This window comes from Arvicola amphibius, chromosome 6 (genome assembly GCF_903992535.2).
Source record: "Arvicola amphibius chromosome 6, mArvAmp1.2, whole genome shotgun sequence".
Lineage (NCBI taxonomy): Eukaryota > Metazoa > Chordata > Mammalia > Rodentia > Cricetidae > Arvicola > Arvicola amphibius.
This window is the reverse complement of record NC_052052.2, coordinates 29,844,267-29,860,170: the sequence shown is the minus strand read 5'-3', so window position 1 is coordinate 29,860,170 and position 15,904 is coordinate 29,844,267. Positions and strand designations below refer to the sequence as shown.

Sequence of the window (15,904 nt, the reverse complement as noted above, 5' to 3'; positions counted from 1 at the left end):
GACCTTTCTTCGGTAACTCCCGTTCCGGTGTTTACAAACCAAGGACCTACACGCCCCCATTGCGTAGCTAGCTGAGTGCCTCTGGAATTAGGAGTGCCCCCTTTTGCAGCCCTTAGCCAGGCTACCATTCTTTCTCTCTCCTTAAGGCCCTTCGGCTTCGCCCCGGAGTCTCATCGCCACGCTGGCATTAGAGGGATGGTCGCCCCGACCGCCCGAGCCTGAGCAGTTAGCTGGCATCCCGACAGCCGCCAATTCCTTCATCACCCCCCAGGCCGGAGCCGGTGTGACCAATAAGGTGCCAGGTCCGCGGCCGCCCCGCCGCCGACCAATCACGAGCGAGCCCCCCCCGCAGTCGCCTTCCGCCAATGGGAGAAAGCCCGCGGGCCCAGGCGCACGGACCCCGCGAGCGCAGCCGCGGCGAGAGCGGCGGGCCCGGCGAAGACACAACATGGCGGCGGCAGGCCCGACCGAAGTGCTGCGGCGGCCGCAGAGGAAAGTGAGCTCTCCGCCACAGGCGGGAAGCGCCGCCCCCACTGCCGGCCGCCGCCGCCCTCTCCACCCTCCTCGTCCCAGCTCCCATACACTCACAGGCCTCTGCTCCGGAGTCCAGCAAAGAAAGCAGCCGCCCCCGCGCCGCTGCGCCGTCGGGCAATGCAGAGGCCCGGGCGCGGTGGAGGGGAGGGGGAAGCGTGCGTCACGGAAAACGGAGCGCGCGCGGAACGGGGGCGCAAACAAGATGGCGGCCGCGCCGTTGTACCGTCTCTCTCCCCCCCCCGCCCCTCCCCCTCCGCGCCTTGACTCCTAGCACTGCGTAGTGCGCAGCGGCTGAGTCGCCTGAGGTCTCGCGAGAATTGAGAAGGTCCGACTGCCGGGCAAAACGGAATAGTGAGATCTAAGACTTTTCTGACCCCGCCCTCTCAGCGGGGCTCTGGAGGCGTTTCCTGGTGACCTCCAAGGACTTTGTTTTTCTGAAGATCTCAGCTTTGATGTGCCTGCTTCTGAATTTTAGCAAATAGTTTTCCGTGTTTTGTTTTGAAAGGAAATGAATGGTGGGGGGGGGGGGGGTAGAAGGACTTCGCCAGTATTCCAAGTTTAAAAAGTCGCCGGGCCGGTGAGATGGCTCCGCAAACCTGACGAGCTGAATTCGATCCGAAGAATGCGGGATGGGCCAGAAAGTAGACTCCTGAAAACTGTTCTCTGATCTTATGTGCGCCCGCAGAGGCGCTCACACACACACACACTAATGAATGTAACTTAAAGATTTTTTTTTTTAATTTATCTTATTTTTCATTTTGTTGACAGGGTTTCTCTGTAGCTTTGGAGCCTGTCCTGGAACTAGCTCTTGTAGACCAGGCTGGCCTCGAACTCACAAAGATCCACCTGCCTCTGTCTCCCGAGTCCTGGGATTGAAGATATATTTTCAAATCCGAGTGTTAGGAATTGGCATAAAAGAATAAAGATGGTTGGGAGGTGGTTCAATTAGTGCTTGCCACACTCATGAAGACCAGAGTTAGATCCCCAACACCCATGTAAAAAGCTAGCAAAGGGGTCCTCCCATAATTGCAGGGCTAGAAAGAAAATCAGCCTGCCTAGCTGAATCAGCAAGCTCCAAATTCAGTGAGAGGCCCTTTCTATAAAAATGGGTTAGAGGGCTGGAGAGATGGCTCAGAGGTTAAGAGCACTGGCTGCTCTTCCGGAGGTCCTGAGTTCAATTCCCAGCAACCACATGGAGGCTCACAACCATCTGTACTGAGATCTGGTGCTCTCCTCTGGCGTGCGGGCATACATAGAGGCAGAATGTTGTATACATAATAAATAAATAAATCTTTTAAAAAAAAATGGGTTAGAGTCAGGCATGGTGGTACATACCTTTAATCCCAGCACCTGGGAGGCAGAAGCAAGAGGATCTCTTGAGTTTGAGGCCAGCCTTGCCTAGAAACCGAGTTCCAGGCCTGCCAGATCTACACTGGGACACCCTATTTTAAAAAATACGGTGCAGTTGCCATTGAAGATGTCCAGATGTTGCCTTCTGTGGCACATTCGTACCCATGCAAACACACACACACACACACAGGGCCCAGATCAGCCTCAGCACGTCTGTCCACTCTGGGACTCTCCCAGATGCCCCTGCTTCTACCTACCCTCTTCCTTTCATCTACAATAACCTTTCTCCTCCACCAAGCCTAGAAGCAGTTGTGACCCTTCCTTTCCTTTCTGTTTCTTTTTTTTTTATTCAATCAGAAGTTCAAAATCAAGTAAACTAAATGGTTCAGCCAAGAAAGGCACTTTGCGCCGGTCAGTGGTGGCACACGCCTTTAATCCCAGCACTCGGGAGGCAGAGGCAGGCGGATCTCTGAGTTCGAGGCCAGCCTGGTCTACAAGAGCTAGTTCCAGGACAGGCTCTAGAAACTACAGGGAAACCCTGTCTCGAAAAACAAAACAAAACAAAACAAAAAAAAAAAAAAAGAAAGGCACTTTGCCTTCAAGCCAGATAACCAGAAATCAGTGTCTTGAGGCCCATGTGGTGGGAGAACAGACTCTGGCAGTTTTTCTATCAACTCTATTAGTGTACTGTGTTACAGGCATACCCCCCACAAACACACACACACACACACACACACACACACACACACGAGAAAAAAATATGTTGTTCAAGGTAATCCTCTGCTATGTTTAAAGGGCGAGAAGGCAGATGTAAAGAAATAAACTTAGCTAAACAAAGAAAAACTTGATAGGTTTGCCAGTATTTATTAGAAAGTTATGTTTGTGAAAACTGTGCATGAAATAGTCCAAATAATTAGAGAACATTTATTGTACTGTAATCAAGTATGGATAGTGTGTAGGGCTGCAGATCGCGTCCCTTCAGAGCCTGACAATTGCTCCTAGAATTACAGTAAATCCAAGTCTATGTAGGAGAGGAAGTTAGCTACTTCTCCTACCTCCTTAAGAAATAATACAGCAGGGCGGTGCTGGTGCACACCTCTAATCCCAGCACTCAGGAGGCAGAAGCAGGTGGATCTCTTGTGAGTTCATAGCCAGCCTGGTCTACAGAGGAGTTCCAAGGCAGCTAGGGTTATTACATAGAAAAACCTTGTCTCTTAAAGAAAGAAAGAAAGAAAGGAAGGAAAGAAAGGATAAGAAAAGAAAAAGAAAGAAGAAAAGAGCAAAGAAAGAAAGGCAAAAAGAAAAGAAAGAAAAGGAAAGGAAAAGAAGGAAAGGAAAAGGAAAGGAAAGGAAAAAAAAAAAGAAATAATGCTGGAGCACTGGCCAAACAGCAAAGTCCACTTACAGGGGCTGATGAGCTGGTTCGGTGGTTAAGACTGTGTACTGGCCGGGCCTGTGGTGGAGCACACCTTTAACCCCAGCATTTGGGAGGCAGAGGCAGGCCTGGTCTACAAAAGCAAGTTCCAGGACAACCAGAGATACACAGAGAAACCCTGTCTTGGAAAAAAGAAAAAAAAGACTGTAAACTGGTCTCTTGTAGAGGGCTTGAGTTCAGTTCCCAGCTTCCATGGGGGAGTTCACAACCACCTGTAACTCCAGCTCCAGGGGATCCAATGCCTTCCTCTGGACTTCTTGGGTAGCCTGCACATACCCACACATAGACACATAAAAATTAATTAAAAATAAAAGTATCCAGGCGGTGGTGGCACACGCCTTTATTCCCAGCACTTGGGAGACAGAGGCAGGCAGATCTCTGTGAGTGCTAGGCCAGCCTGGTCTACAAGAGCTAGTTCCAGGACAGGCACCAAAGCTACAGAGAAATCCTGTCTCAAAAAACCAAGAATAATAATAACAACAATAACAACAACAATAAAAAGAAGTCCACTTAAAGTGAGCTTGTTGTTCCATGATAGAGCATGTATTCACTGTGCACAGCGCCCGGGGTTAGAGCAATAGCACATAAATGGTAGAAGAGAGGAAAAGGAAGAGTCCATTTAGGATCCTAAAGATATCCTGTGCTACTTCACTTGCTGGTTTTTGAAGATTATGTTGCAGGGGATTACAGGGAAGGGGAGTTAGCAGGGAACAGAAGGTATTTGCCAGCACTAAAGTATTTCGGTATTTTCATGGTCAGTAGTATAACTGATAACAATACAGTAGGAACACAGAATGAATATGAGTCCTTGCTCTGGATTGGGTTGTTATCCACAGTCTTTGTGCCTCCCTTTCTAAAGTCCTTCTAGTGTGGCAAGTTCCTAGGGAACTGCACTTCAAACCTTAATCAGTAAGTATGACTTTGTTTCGAAGTTTGGATGGCTAGATTGTTAGATGTGTTTGTTGTTTGTTTTTAATTTAAAAATTTTTAATTTGTATATTTGTGACATGTACATCCGTGTTCATGTAAACATGCATACTCACATGCATGCAGAAGTCAGAGTGTGCCTTCCTCCATGGCTTTCCACCTTGGTTCTCTCCTTGGTCCTGAGGTCCATCAATTGAGCTAGAGTGACTGGTTAGAAAGCACAGAAGATCTATTTCTGTTCCACCTATGCTGGATTACAGATGTGCACCATGACATCTGGCTTTTACACGGGTGCTGAGAATTCAAGCTCATGTCTTCATGATCGCAAGGCAAGTACTTTACCCACGGAACCATCTACCCAGCCTGGATTTTTGTCTTGGTTTTTATTTGCTTGGTTTTAGATAGGGTCTCAAGTATCCCAGGCTACTATATAACTTGCTGTCTGGTTGAGGATAACCTTAAGCTGCTGATCATCCTGTTTTTACCTCCCAAGTGCTTAGATTATGTGCCTGAACTATGAAGCCCAGCTTGGTTTTGTTTGACACGAGGCCAGAACTCTTTCGTCTCCACCTCTCTAGTACCAGGCATATGACACCAACTTAGCCTTGTTTTGATCAAGGAAATATGAACAGAAGGTTGGAGATGTAACTAAGTAGCAGAGTTTTTGCCTAGTTCTTACCTAGTCTGCACAGGGCCTTTGGCCCAATACTGGAAGTGTGAGGGGAGATAGGGCTTCACGTAACACAGATTAGCCTTCAACTTGCAATATTGTCAAAGATAATCTTGAACTTCTGACCTTCCTACTTCTACCTCCCAAGTGCTGGCATGAAACCCTTCCAAGCGGAAATTTATGAAGTGTACATGCTCCTGTCTTATTAGTTTTCCCCTGAAGCACATCACAAATAAACCTGCTTCTCCAAGAATGAAAATGAGTAGAGTCACAGCTAATGTATATGATATATAACGTCATTTGAACAAGAAATAAATCTTCCTTCTTATAAGCCACTGTGATTCCTTTCATTGCTGCCACAGCTCTCTCTGGGAGTAAGCCAAGAGCTCATCTGCAGATATGATCATAAAACAAAACAAACTCTGATCAAGTCATGTGGGAAGATTTTCAAGGAAGGCGAGTGTGAATAATACAATTTAAGAAACGGAGGCTTAATCGGTTTTGTCCAGTGATCCGATTATACCATTTGGAGAGATTTTTTTTTGAGCCAAAGGACTTGATCAACAGTGGTATCCCAAACCAAAGTAGTCCCAGAAGGTAACTGTGGTGGTTTGAATGTAATTGAGCCCCATAATCTCACAGGGAATGGCATTATTAGGAGGTGTGGCTTCATTGGAATTTATATGGCCTTGTTAGAGAAAGGTATCACTGTGGGGGCAGACTTTGAGGTTTCCTTGCTCAGGATATTGCCCAATAAGTTAATATCCTGTTGCCTACAAGATGTAGGACTCTCAGCTACTCCTCCAGCACCATGTTTGCCTGGATGTAGCCATGCTCCCTGCCATTATGATAATGGACTAAACCTCTGAAACTGTAAGCAAACCACCACAATTAAATGTTTTCTTTATAAGAGTTGCTGTGGAGCCGGGCGGTGGTGGTGCACGCCTTTAATCCCAGCACTTGGGAGGCAGAAGCAGGCAGATCTCTGTGAGTTCGAGACTAGCCTGGTCTACAAGAGCTAGCTCCAGGACAGGCTCTAAAGCTGCAGAGAAACCCTGTCTCGAAAAAACAAAAAAAAAAATGGTTGTCAGCCAGGCGGTGGTGATGCACACCTTTAATCCCAGCACTCGGGAGGCAGAGGCAGGCAGAACTCTGTGAGTTTGAGGCCAGCCTGGTCTACAAGAGCTAGTTCCAGAACAGCTACAGAGAAACCCTATCTCAAAAAAAAAAAAAAAAAACTGGTTGTCTCAGCTGGTTTTCAGTATATATCTGAATCCCAAATAGGTAGGCTTCAAGTAAAGGGCCAACAAGAGGGCAATCAGGCAGAGAGCAAAAGCTTCCCTTACATAGGCTGCCACCAGAAAGTGTAGCCCAGATTTAAGGTGGATCTTCCCACCTCAAAAGATTCAATCAGTAAAAACCCTTTCCAGGTATGTTACACCGAGCCACTTGGGTTTTAGTTAATTCCAGATGTAGTCACGTTGACAACCAAGAACAGTCATCATACATGCTTTCCTGATGTGATTGCATGCTGGCCTAGCAAGACGGTCTTCAAATGCCTGGGCTCAAGGCCATCCTCCACCTCTGCCTCCCGAGTAGCTAAAACTACAGGTGTGTGCCACCAAAACCAAAACAAACAAAAATACCTTGTATTTTGCTTTACAAATCAGATTCTGATTTATATAAATAACAGTTTCTGTGAGTGTGTGACTACCAAAGTTACCCAATATGGAGACTGTTCCACTCTCTGATCAGTGTAAACACCAGGCTTTTGAGTCTGAAAAAGTTAAAGATCAACTCTGGGTCCCTGGAAACTTCCTTAAGGTTCTAAGCACTCCAGAGAGGCCTGTCTGGAAGACGGCCAGATGGACTCTAAAACCGCTGCCTCTCATGGTGCGCTGCCTTTGATCTGAGAGGAAAACAGAGGGATAAAGTGATGGGCTGTTGGGGTTTTAAAAAGAGAGAGAAATTACAGTCACTTGATATGAAATAGTGGAGGGAACTCACGTAAGACTAGCAAGGCTGTGACTGAACTAGGTCTTGAAAAATGAAAAGAATTGCTGGACAGCCCACCATGTATATCTGGCTGGCTATAAGCAATTATAAATTATAGGAACTGAGGGCTCCACTGAGGGAAGTAATCACATGTAAAGATATATTATAGTCAAACTGAGGTTTAATTCCCTGCCAGGGAGACTTAGTCGTGGATTTTTGTTGGTTGGGTTTTTGTTGTAAGTTATTTTGAGGTTTTTTTCCTTGTTTTTGACAAATTCTATTATTTGGTTGGTTGGTTTTGTTTTGATGTAGGGATTTCTTCTTCTGTTTTTCTGGTGTGTCTATATGTGAAATATATGTTTGAACGTGTGCGTGCGTGCGTGCGTGCGTGTGTGTGTGTATTTGGCTGTGTATGCATGTGGAGGCCTAAGACTGACACTAGGCAAGGTCTTCATTCACTTTCCATATTGTTCGTTGATCTAGGGCCCCTCACTTGGACCCAGAGCTCACTGATAAGACTTGTAAATCTCCCGGCAGTGGTGGCACGTGCCTTTAACACACCTTTAATCCCAGCACTCGGAAGGCAGAGGCAGATGGATTTCTGTGAGTCTGAAGTCAGAGTGAGTTCCATGACATCCAGAGCCACACAGAGAAATCCTGTCTCAAAAGAAAAACTACTATTAAGTCTAGCCAGCTTGTTTCAGGGATTCCCTCTCTGCATTCCAAGTGTTGGAATTAGAGGTATGCTTCCATAGCTATAAAGGTACTGGGGTTTGAACTCTGGTCCCTATGTTTGCACAGTGTGTTAGCCAGGGTTTTATCCACTGATTTGTCTCCCAGCCCACTATGTGATTGTGATTTAGGCTCACTTCAAGCTCTCAGTCCCTCTGCCTGGGATTACAGGATTGTGTCACCATCTCTGGTTGTCTTCTTCTCCTTCTCCTCCTCCCCCTCCCCTCCCCTTCCCCTCCCCTCCCCCTCCCTTCCCCTCCCCTTTCCCTCCCCCTTCCCCTCCTCCTCCTCCTCCTTCTTCTAATTCTTCTCAGACTCTCACCATGTAACTCTGACTGGACTGGAACTTCACATGTAGACCAGGCTGGTCTCATTCACAGAGATCCTCTCTACTTCCAGAATCTTGGCATTAAAAGTGTGTGCCACCACTCTTGGTGACCATGTTTCTCTTTTATATTAAACATTTTATTTAATGTGTGAATATAGTACACTTTGTTTTTTAGTTCATCCAGTTATTTATTTCCACTGTTGGGATGTTATGAATAATACTGCTTTGAATACCAGTGTACACGCTGTATGGTAGCTCACACTGGGGAAGCTGAGACTGGAGGATTTCTGCGACTTCAAGTCCAGTTTGGGCTACAGATTGAGACCCTGTTTCAAGACAACCACCACAAAACGTATTATAGTGAGTGCTGGAGTCCTTTAATCTCTTTTGGGGTGTATATCTACAAGTGATCTTACTGAATTATATGACAAGCCCATGTTTAATTGTTTTGAATAAGTATTTTACTATTTTTCAGTGTCTAGACCATTTAACATTCCAAATATAAGCTTTTCTAAAGGTGAATATAATCTAGTCAAAACTGTGTTTAAAGACAATCCAGAAGCCAGAGTCAATGGACTAGCGTGATCAGTTGGGGCAAGATGTGATGAGGATCCGAATCCACTAATAGCACTGAGAATACAGGGAAAGCATATGGATGCAGAGGGGGACGCAGAAGGGGCTATTACTGCGGTGGGATTAAAGGGATTGACTATTGATGACTATTGAGGGGACAAGGGACAGAAAATAAATCAGGGTGTTGGTACAACTCTCATATTTCATACCTGGAACAATGGTAGATAATCTCCAGATGAAGGATGAGTCTGTAAAGTTTAAGCCTGGGCATGTGGCATTTCATTACAAGCAGATTGTAAGCTGCGGAACAGACACCTGTTGTTGCAACACACAACTGATATCCCTTTGCCCTTTAAACTGATAACAACCCCTTCCTTCCTTCCTTCTTCCCCCCCTCTCTCTCCTCTTTCCTTCTTTCTTTCCTTCCTTCCTTCTTTCTTTCTTTCTTTCTTTCTTTTTTTTTGGTTTTTCGAGACAGGGTTTCCCTGTAGCATTGGAGCCTGTCCTGGAACTAGTCCTTGCAGACCAGGCTGGCCTTGAACTCACAGAAATCCACCTTCCTCTGTCTCCAGAGTGCACGCAGCACCACTACCGGCTTGCTTTTTCTTTCTTTTTAAAGACAGGGTCGCATAGCCTGGCCATGGTGGCGCACGCCTTTAATCCCAGCACTCAGGAGGCGGAGGCAGGCGGATCTCTGTGAGTTCAAGACCAGCCTGGTCTACAGAGCTAGTTCCAGGACAGGCTCCAAAGCCACAGAGAAACCCTGTCTCGAAAAACAAAAAAAAAAAAAAAAAACAAAAAAAAAAAAAAAAACAAAACAAAAAAAAAAGGACAGGGTCGCATGTAGCCCAGGCTAACCTAGAACTTGCTATGAGCATCTTCACATGGCTAACACACTCAAGCCCCTACGTCCACCCTTTTTAGGTTGTAGAGTCATCCTGCACCTCTGTCAATCCCAGTCTCTGAGGTTATAAAGCCACATGAACGTAACTCTCACATCTCTGGCGACAGGAATTGTAAATTTCTTTTTTTCTTTTTCTGGTTTTTCGAGATAGGGTTTCTCTGTAGCTTTGGAGCCTGTCCTGGAACTAGCTCTTGTAGACCAGGCTGGCCTCGAACTCACAGAGATCTGCCTGCCTCTGCCCCTGCCCCTGCCCCTGCCCCTGCCTCTGCCTCCACCACAGCCCAGCGGGAATTGTGATTTTCAACAGGAAACTACAGTGCCCTGAAATCCATTGTCCCTTACTCGGAGGCCTTCCTCCCCACAGGCTGCTGTTCTCAGAATAAGCAGTGCTTTTCTGATGGATTACTTTGACTCAAGGACTCCTCAGTACCCTCACCAACCTTTTTCAACAACCACATTGCCATCTACACGGTTCCCTCAAAACATCTTCCTTCCCTCTGTCCTTCACTCAGAGTCAACCTACCCCAGCTCCCTCGCCTTCCCCAGTTCACGCCCCCTTTCCTCCCACAGGCGTTTTTTGTTTTGTTTTGTTTTGATGGGTTTCTTTCCTTGTGTTGTCTGGTCTCCCGCTTTCTGAGAATGTAAATGACCTGAGGGGAGGCAGACTGGGAAGCTTCCTTCTGTAATTGTTCTCCTGCTACGGGAGCTCCTTCAGCCAATAACCTTTAAGATACCAACCCACTTGGGCGTGGTCTCTTATACTATAAACACCGAGGTAAAGCTCACTCTTTCTTTCCGCTGCTGGATTTGGTTCCTGTTCCTCGTTCGTTCAGAGGACTGCGATCTGTGAGTCTACCCCTAAATAAATAACCCTCAAATCTGAGCTAGTGTAGGATTTCTTTTTAGTGTCCATCTTCATCTGGTGACCCATTGTGAGGACCAGTTCACCTTTTTTTTTGAGACACCCCCCCCCCTCACGGCGCGCCCGGTTTACCAGCTGCATGGTTCATTGGGCGCGGAATCTTCCCGCCCTGGCTCCAGCTGGCACTCAGACATAGCGCGTGGCTGCTCACCCCTACTCGTGATCCACACACCGCTGTCTGCTATCCATGTGGTGCATTCGCAACTAGCGACTGACGGAAAGCCTTGGGCTTCCGCTTTTCTGGCCACCAATTCTCAGAATAGCTTTGATTGTCTTTAATAGCTTCTCATAATTTGTTAAACAAAGCATATTTTTCAGTATCTAACACGCCATAAAGCAAACCGGGATTGTCCAGCGCCGCTTGCATCTCTCGGCCACTCGACTGCAACTGAGACACCTGCTGGCCGATAACGATATTACACCTACTCCAATTCACTGTAATTGCCTTATGACAAGTAAGATCTGAAAAACTACAAAAATGACTAGTAGCATAATTATCCAGGAGTTCAATAATTATTTTGCTTATGTCATGTATGGTATTCTGCAAGGCTTATGTGATTTTCCTTATACATCCCTCTATTTGATTCTAGGAATTAGTCTTGTTTTTCATATTATCTCATTAAGAAAATGGTTTAATAACAGAGCCAAGAATGAGACATCTTTAGAAATGATACAGTCTTTACAGACTAGTAATGAACAGCTAGTTGGAAAAATCAACACTTTGGAGAGAGATACCATTAACTTGACACACAAAATTCAGTCAATGCCAGAGGATATTGAGACATTATCTGAAAGAATTCATGCTTCTGAAATTAATAATCGGAATGTGTTGAAAATTTATGATAGATTAATGGATAAGGTATCTCTCCAGGAAGATAATATGTATGGCATCAAAATTATGTTCACGGATAAGATGTTACCTTTACTGGACAAACTTCATACCTTGGAATCCTCAGTGAGGTCATTAGAACAGAAAACTGGACAGGAGATTCAGACTTTACGAAAGTCAGTAGAAAAACGATTAGAAAAGATTGAGGAATTTATCAAAACTGATGAACAGGGACAGAACGTCCAAGGACAGGATTTAGCCTCATCAGTACACATTCCCGATCACTGTGAAAAACATGTCTCACCAGGAAAATTAAATCCAGTGCCTACTGTGAAAAATCATACTCTTCTGGATGATGGAATAGAGATGGAGGATGAATCAAAAACTCTAGTAGGAAATAGGAAACGTATGTTTTGGCAGACTTCTATAAATGATCAAAGACCAAATCTAAGAGTGTGTATAAATGATATTGTAATTGAGGGGATGATAGACACAGGTGCAGATGTGAGTATCATTACCCCAGAATCTTGGCATCCAAATTGGCCTCTTCAAAGGGCAAATGTTCAATTTCTAGGAATTGGAACCCTCTCTCAAGTGAAACAAAGCACTAGATGGGTTGAATGCATAGGGCCAGAAGGACAGAGAGGAAGACTGAGGCCATTTGTGGCTAATATTGCAGTGAATTTATGGGGTCGTGACCTATTGCAGCAATGGAATGCCCATATTAACATTCCTGCGGTCCCAAAGACTAATTTTTCTGGAAAGGATATAAGGTATAGACAAAGGACCCCAGCCATTCAGCTGTACAAGAACACAAAGCAGCTAGCAAACCTTCAGAAGTACTAACAGACCACCACCGCCCGGAAAACTTGGATTTTCTTAATGTTAACGAGAAAGGAACAACAGCAGCAGGGAGACAATGGATAATAGAAAAAAAAAAACTTTTGAATTAAATCAGCTAGTGTATTTTAAGGATGTGTTGACCTTACAATGGAAACCAGGAGGTGTGCTGTGTTGGGAAGGGGTTTTGCTCTTGTTTCCACAGAAGAAAAGCTATGGATACCATCAAAATTAATAAAGATTCGTTTTGAAAAAGAAAAATCTCTTGAGAAAGAGAAATGACAGCTCATCCATAGTGGTGACAACCATACAGGTGGTAAGAAAACCTCATAAAGGTTGGGGCAGGGTTTTGTTCTTGTCTTTACAGGAAAAAAACAGATCTTCAAAAAGTCAAGAGATCCTGGATATTTGGATGCCTAAGAGGAAAAAATAACTATCCAGAAAGGATCATCAAGCAAAACGGAATATGGCTTATGAGGACAGGTCATCTAGGGGTTAAAAAAAAAGAATTTCATTAATATAGATATATCTGGCTTTGGAGCTATCCTCTAAATCCAAGCATATTGTTAAAAGAAAAATTCAGAGTTTCTGTTGCATGTCAGGAGTCATCTGGTATGTGACAGAAAGAAGATAGATTGTAAGGAAATACTTTATGTTTCTCCATGCCCAGTTTATCTATATCATATCTTTCATTGAATATATGTCCATATGAATAATGTTTAACTTTTCCACAATGAACAGTAGCTTTTCCTGCAGTAATCTTTGAAGCTTCCCAGGAAGAAGATGGGGCCCTGCAACAACTCCACACTCCACATGGTCAATATGACGTCACGATATGCTGATAGCGCTGCTATGAGACTGGGTTTAGGTACCAGCTGCTGCAATGGTACACCTTCTTACAGTGTTTTGGCCAGAACTCCAAATAAGAACTTCAGAAAAACCCTATCGACTGCTCAGAGACTATTTGCAATTATACCAGACAGTAATTGTGAAACTTAACCATCATTTTACTTTTACAGGATCCCATAGAAAGAACATCACTCTCATGTCAGCTAGAAGCAGTTCTAGAAGACAGCGTCCCCTCGCCCAACAAAGTTTGTCCTCAGGGTTAGGGACACCATTTAGGGGTTGATTATTACTCATAGGGTTGGGGTGGAAATTATGTAGGCCCAGTGATCTCCAAAAAAAAAAAAAAAAAAAAAGTAAAATTGAATGGGATAATAGATAGATTAGTGTATAGTGAGTAATAGAGTGAATACTTGCAAGCTATTATTTATAGACAATTTACATTGGTATAGAATTTTGTATATTGATACAAATTTAAATTATATTGAATATGCTATTATTCCTGTTTACAATATTTGCATACCTATGCAAAGTTATTTTGTCAGATTGTGTTCATGCATGTTTTTACCTCTGTTTAAGACATTTTGTATATTTATATAACTTAGGATATATTCATCATATTGCATTATATATTTCTACCTCTGATCAAGATACTTATACATTGTTTGCATTTTGAGGTCATTGTCCTTGTTTACTGTACAGTTGTTTAAAGATCATTAATATTCTGATATAAAGTCTTAGTTTTTTTAAGATTTATTTATTAGATATATAACATTCTACCTCTATGTATGCCTGCATGCCAGAGGAGGGTGCCAGATCTCATTACAGATGGTTGTGAGCCACCATGTGGTTGCTGGGAATTGAACTCTGGACCTCTGGAAGAGCAGCCAGTGCTCTTAACCACTGAGCCATCTCTCCAGGCCAAGTCTTAGTCTTTAAGTTATATAGGTAGTATTATAGGTCAATAGTCATGTTTGTTATAGTCAGACTAATTAGATATGTAGAGATTGTATTCTGCATAGATAGGTAATATTCAGCCACTTAAAAGATCTGTAGAACATGGCATTTAAATAACTTAGGGTTATGTTGACTTAGACACAATTGTTCCTGGCAGCACCAATCTATTCCCAAGAGAATGTTGGGCACCGAAGACACTCCACTGGGAGCTTGGATTTTTTTCTTGGCACAACTGGTCTTTGGGCAAGGAACTGCCCATGCCTTGACCACTGACAAAGTGCATGGTGTCCAGATTGGACAAGCAGGATACAAGAAAAAAGACTGCCAAACCTTGCCAAGACAGAGTAAGATGGTTCTGAAAATTTTCCTGCCTCTAAAACTGGTCTGTCAGCTACTCGAGGCCTTATCCAAAGTTGGTTGCTTCAACATTGTGGATGAGACTTTGGTAGAGACTGCTTAGGTAGCCAGTTGTCTCTGTCATCCACTACACATTTTGAAAGCTGCTTGATTGCACTTCCTGCCTACTCAAGTAATATTTGGGCCTTCAATTGGGTTGAAAATTAGATAGTCGTAGATACTTTCCTCTGATGATCTAGCCAAGCCATTTCCAATACAAGACTTAGACTCCTTAGGATAGAATGTTTATTATAACATTTAGCATATGTTCCTTGCTTAATATTGTTTATGCTGGTTGTAATTCTAATTTTATACTTGATATCTGTTCCTAGTGTATATAGTTTTGTATTGGGTTTGGAACTCTTATTTAAACAAAAGGGGGAGGGCTGGAGAGATGGCTCAGAGGGTAAGAGCACTGGCTGCTCTTCCAGAGGTCCCAAGTTCAATTCCCAGCAACCACATGGTGGCTCACAACCATCTGTAATGAGACCTGGTGTCTTCCTTGCCAGCAGTACATTGTATGCTTAATAAATAAATAAATCTTTAAAAAAATAAACAAAAGGGGGAGGTGCTATGCAAGCTTCTTCAGCCAATGGCCTTTAAGATATTAGCCCACTTTTGTGTGTTATACTATAAATGCTGAGGTAAAGTGCACACTCCCTCTCTCTCTTCTGGCTGCTGGATTTGGTTCCTATTCCCCATTCGTGCAGAGGAAGGTGATCTGTGAATCTACCCCTAAATAAATAACCCTTTATTATACTCAATTCTGAGCTAGTGTGGGATTTCTTTTAAGCGTCCATCTTCATTCTCCTATGGCTTTTCCCAAACAAGAGCAGTCACATGGCTTCATCTGACCAATCATTGATTGAGACCTACATTCTATTTTATTAACAAAATGCATTTATTCCATGTGTTTTTCACATCATATTTCTTGATCACTTTCATTCCCTATCCCTTCACTTCTGCCCTCCACCCCTGCACCCCCCCTTCCCCAAATAAAACAAAATTCAAGGAAGAAGAGTAAAGAAAGTAAAATGAGGTAAATTTTTGAAAAGTGTGGGTGGGGAGGAATTAAAAATCTCATCATGGAAGCTTCCATGCTACCCAACAAGTCACACCAAATAGTCCTTGGTCCATACAACTCTACTTATAAGTGTTCATTGTAAAGAGTCATTGGTCTGGTTCAAGGCTCCTGGTCCTCATTACAGTTCAATGCTGGGTCTCCACTAGGACTCTTTCTGGGCATCCACTGTGCCCTGTGTTGTGGAGAGCTTGCCGCTTTGGGTCTGTGGGTCAGGTCCAGTCCTGTGCTCCAGCAAATCATAGATGAGGTGAATGTTGGGGCAGGCCAAGTCATAACCCTGGGCAGATAGAGGGATGGAGACCTACATCTTGGTGCCCTGCTTCTTCAGAATCTCAGCATCATTTGGTTTCCAAACCACTAGCTACTTGATCCACCGAAGGCATGGCTGACAAAGTGAGCAGAGTTACCAGTGCTTGCTGCCTGAAGTCACCTTGGAAAAAACATAAGAGTCTATACCTTCTGAAACCTCTATAGCCTGGTAGCACATTACCTCACCGAACATGGAATGTGACTTCCAGAGCAGCTGCAAGACCAACGAGTGAAAGCTGCCTGCTACAAGGGACTCAGGTACCCTTGAGACAA

At 44.1% G+C, this 15,904-nt stretch overlaps 2 protein-coding genes across 3 annotated transcripts in view; one reads left to right on the top strand and one right to left on the bottom strand.

Annotated features, from left to right (window-relative positions):
* Window positions 1-854, bottom strand: part of Nfyc (nuclear transcription factor Y subunit gamma) — a 64,868-nt gene extending 64,014 nt beyond the window's left edge. The window contains exon 1 of one of the 2 annotated variants that reach the window (XM_038333507.1): window positions 589-854. The gene's annotated coding sequence lies outside the window, so the exon portion shown is untranslated. Of the gene's footprint in view, window positions 1-125; window positions 145-588 lie in introns of those variants that run through there. The other variant, XM_038333509.1, reaches the window with a different exon arrangement.
* Window positions 855-10,264: 9,410 nt separating this feature from the next.
* Window positions 10,265-15,611, top strand: LOC121677222. The gene is made up of 3 exons (XM_042055293.1): window positions 10,265-10,294; window positions 10,689-11,703; window positions 15,447-15,611. The coding sequence occupies exons 2-3, from the start codon at window positions 10,849-10,851 to the stop codon at window positions 15,609-15,611; spliced, it is 1,020 nt and encodes a 339-aa protein (XP_041911227.1). The 5' UTR covers window positions 10,265-10,294; window positions 10,689-10,848.
* Window positions 15,612-15,904: the final 293 nt, after the last annotated feature.